Raw genomic sequence first — 3,324 nt, 5'->3', positions numbered from 1 at the left:
AGTCCAGCATCTGGCTGGCTGGCTTTTGCAAAATGTAGCCAATCAAAACACCAACAATCTCCCCCTTTGGCAAATTTTGGCTAAAACAACCTTAGGCCAGTGCATAGAGAGATACAGTATAAACATTCCTTCGAGTCAACATAAGCACACAACTAGGAAAGAAAGTAGAACGATGCTAAGCTATTTGAACTTGCCTTCGAGTCAACATACGCACACAACTAGGAAAGAAAGTAAAAGAATTCATCAGATGAATAGATAGCTAGCACGTAAGCATCAGAGGCATGCAACAGCGGAACATAACACATCTTAGCCTCAAAGTACAGACAGAGAGAAATAAGCTCTCATATAGTGGATTCAAGATCGGAGAAATAAACTCCTTAAGTTTTAAGCAACGCCACAGAGAATAGGAAAAATAAATTCCTATATAAGCATGCATATTAAAAGTAGTAGAAAAATAAATTCTACCTACTCCCCCTTAATATATGCATAAACTTTCACTCCCCCTCAAAACATGCATATCACAGAAAAACATGCTATACTAGATGCTATAGCATTTTTCATCACATCATGCACATAAACACATTTTACTCCCCCTTTTTAGCCATAAATTCTGACAAATAGGACCATAGAATAGGAGCAAAACAAAGAACCATAGAATACCAAGTAGCACAAAGTCATAGGATGTCAGAGCATAAGGAACCACATAGTACATGTTACAAACCATAAGGGCTAAGCCTTCAAAAAGAAATAACATCCAAAATAAGAAAAAGTTACAGAAGGAAACAGATCATATTGAGGGACTTTCATCAGAGGCCATCTCCTCTTCTACAGTGTCACCACCTGCAAGATCATCATCACGAGGAGCGCCATGGGAAGGACCAACTCCATCCTCATTTGCCTGTGACTGCTCAAGCTCCAAGGCTTGGATTACACCATCTACCAGCTCCTTCTTCTCACCTAGCATATTACTAACCTCCCTGAGATTAGCAATCATCTGTCTCTTGGTCATACCTACAGCTGGTGTCTTCAAAGATGCTACAGCAATGTCTGCAGCATGTTTTCCTTTTTCCTTCCAATAATCTAAAATCCATGGTTAAAGCTGAGGGTCTAGAGACAGGCACATCAGAGTTAGTGCAAATGTCAGGATGTTGAGACAAGATAATACCACAGATCAGAGTGGGAAAGGCTATTGGCATTTTTACAGCAGTGGAAGAGCCATGGAGAATTGTTGCATTAAAAATATGAGTGCCATAATCAACAACAGTACCAGTGCCTATGGCATAGATGAACTTGGCCAAACCTGTAGCTACACTGTTGGAATGTGTAGTGGGTACCCAGTTTGCTGCACCAATTTTGTTTAGCAGAGCATATTTTGTGGTTAATTTAGCAGCAGAAAGTTTGCCAGCCCTTGGCCATGCTTTCACTTTGTCACCAGTGATGGTCCTGCATATCTCATTCATAGATGTCTCTAATTCGGCTGCAGGAGCAGTACTTCTTCCCAGATATTCGTTGATGACAACTGGTGAGAAATCCACACATTTGCCTCTCACATATACTTTTAAGTATTCAGGACTCAGAGGGTTATCACAGTCAGCTGGGATGTTTACCAGGAACTCTCTGGTCAACTTGTCATAGCAGTTACCTAACTTAGAGACAGTATTCAGCAGTCCTGCTTCCTCTAACAAATTCACAATGTCTTGACATTTCAAAAATTCTTCAGTTAGGTTCCTTTCAATGGCCATTCTTCTTTTGACTACAAACTTCCACCTGTCAACATATTCAACACAATGGAAAGAGACATTGTCAATAGGTACAGATGGGACAGTAGGGGCCATCCTTTTTCTCTTGGCAGACCTCTGAGAAGATGCTGCAGGGGATGCTTCAGCATCTTGATCTGCCTCATAATCAGAGTCACTTGAGGAGACAGTTTTTCTCTTTACATTCTTCTTCTTACTGTCAGAGGGCACAGTGACCTTGCTCCACTGTTTCTTAGGCCCAATTTTAGTTTTGGTGGCCTCTAGAGGAGTGGCTATATCCTTTCCTGTATTACTCCTCAGCCTCCTAGATATACCAGCCCTAGGAGTACTCTTGACTTGTAGGTTTTCAACATCAATTACATTTGCCTCACTTGTATCAGGCATACTTGCAGTTTTACCCTTATCCTGAGTAATGACATCAGCAGGGATGGTGGTTTCAGTACCTTTTTCATTGACAGGAACCACAGGAGAGTTTGGTGAATCAGGGACTACAGAGGTACTAATATCAACATATTCTTCAGATGCTGTAGCATCATTTGCAGCATCTAGCCCAGAACCAGCATTCTCATCAACTGTCATCTCAGACACAAGATTGGCCTTAGAGTTAGCGCCAATACCATCAATATCGACATTAGGGATTTCCAAAGAGGTTTCCCCCAATTTCTCAGCAGACCTAGGTTTTTCTAATCCTAGGGTTTCAGTTAAATCCAATTCCAAACTTAAATTCTTCTTGCTAGAATTAGATGCTTCAACATTAGCATCAACATTTGCAGTAGGAGGATTGTCAAGGTACAATTCACGCATTGTATGAACAGCTTTAGGAGTGGATTTCGATTTCTTACCCGTTTGTTTTGAAGCAGATGTCGCACGCGAAGTGGATTGAGTTCGTTTAGAACGTTTCTTTGGTGTTGTCTTCTTCGCTGAGATCTTCTTCCTCTTCGTTATTTCCTCAGGAAAAATTGTTGAAATTGGAAAGGCCACGGTGATTTGTTGAGGAATAGACTCGTATGAGGGTGATGTGGCCGTTTGTGGAGGCAGAGCTTCGTCGTTCTTGGAAGGGGATGGATTCTGAGAACTTGACATGGTGATTGTTGAACTTTGGTGAAGATTTTCGCTAATGGAGTTTGAGAGAGGAAGTTGAGTAGTTGATGGAGAGAGAGAATGGAGTGAAGTAATGTAGCGCGTGAAATGATGAGTTTGAATGGCGTGAAAGGAGAAGTTATGGAAATTTTTGATAACTTCCCTTATTTTGCGTGCACAACTAAATGAGGTGTAGAGAAACACTTCAACTGCACGCTTTTTGTGCTGTAATTGCTATAAGTCTTCGCACAGGCAAATGCCAAGTTTGCCTCGCAATTTTTCAAATTGAACTGCGTCTAGAGCCTTAGTAAATATATCAGCCAGTTGTTCTTCAGTTGAAATATGCTCAAGAGTTACAATACCTTCTTCAACTAGATCTCTAATAAAGTGGTGCCTAATATCAATATGCTTCGTCCTGCTATGTTGGATAGGATTCTTTGAAATATTGATGGCACTAAGATTGTCATAGTACAATGCCATAGCATCT

General features: G+C 40.9%; 1 protein-coding gene across 1 annotated transcript; it reads right to left on the bottom strand.

Moving 5' to 3' along the window:
• Positions 1-787: 787 nt before the first annotated feature.
• LOC123886105 lies at positions 788-2,840 on the bottom strand. The gene is made up of 2 exons (XM_045935445.1): positions 1,166-2,840; positions 788-1,080 (listed from the first exon to the last, which is right to left on the bottom strand). Exons 1-2 carry the CDS (start codon positions 2,838-2,840, stop codon positions 788-790), a joined length of 1,968 nt encoding a protein of 655 aa, XP_045791401.1.
• Positions 2,841-3,324: the final 484 nt, after the last annotated feature.

This window comes from Trifolium pratense, linkage group LG5, assembly GCF_020283565.1.
Source record: "Trifolium pratense cultivar HEN17-A07 linkage group LG5, ARS_RC_1.1, whole genome shotgun sequence".
In the NCBI taxonomy this organism is placed as follows: Eukaryota; Viridiplantae; Streptophyta; class Magnoliopsida; order Fabales; family Fabaceae; genus Trifolium; species Trifolium pratense.
The sequence above is the reverse complement of the archived record's forward strand: the minus strand, read 5'-3'. Positions and strand labels throughout refer to the sequence as shown.

Coding starts and splice junctions, on each gene's coding strand:
- LOC123886105 (XM_045935445.1), bottom strand. CDS start 2,840: ATGTCAAGTTCTCAGAATCCATCCCCTTCCAAGAACGACGAAGCTCTG. Junction 1,081..1,165: donor CTTTCCCACTCTGATCTGTG/GTATTATCTTGT, acceptor CATGGATTTTAG/ATTATTGGAAGGAAAAAGGA.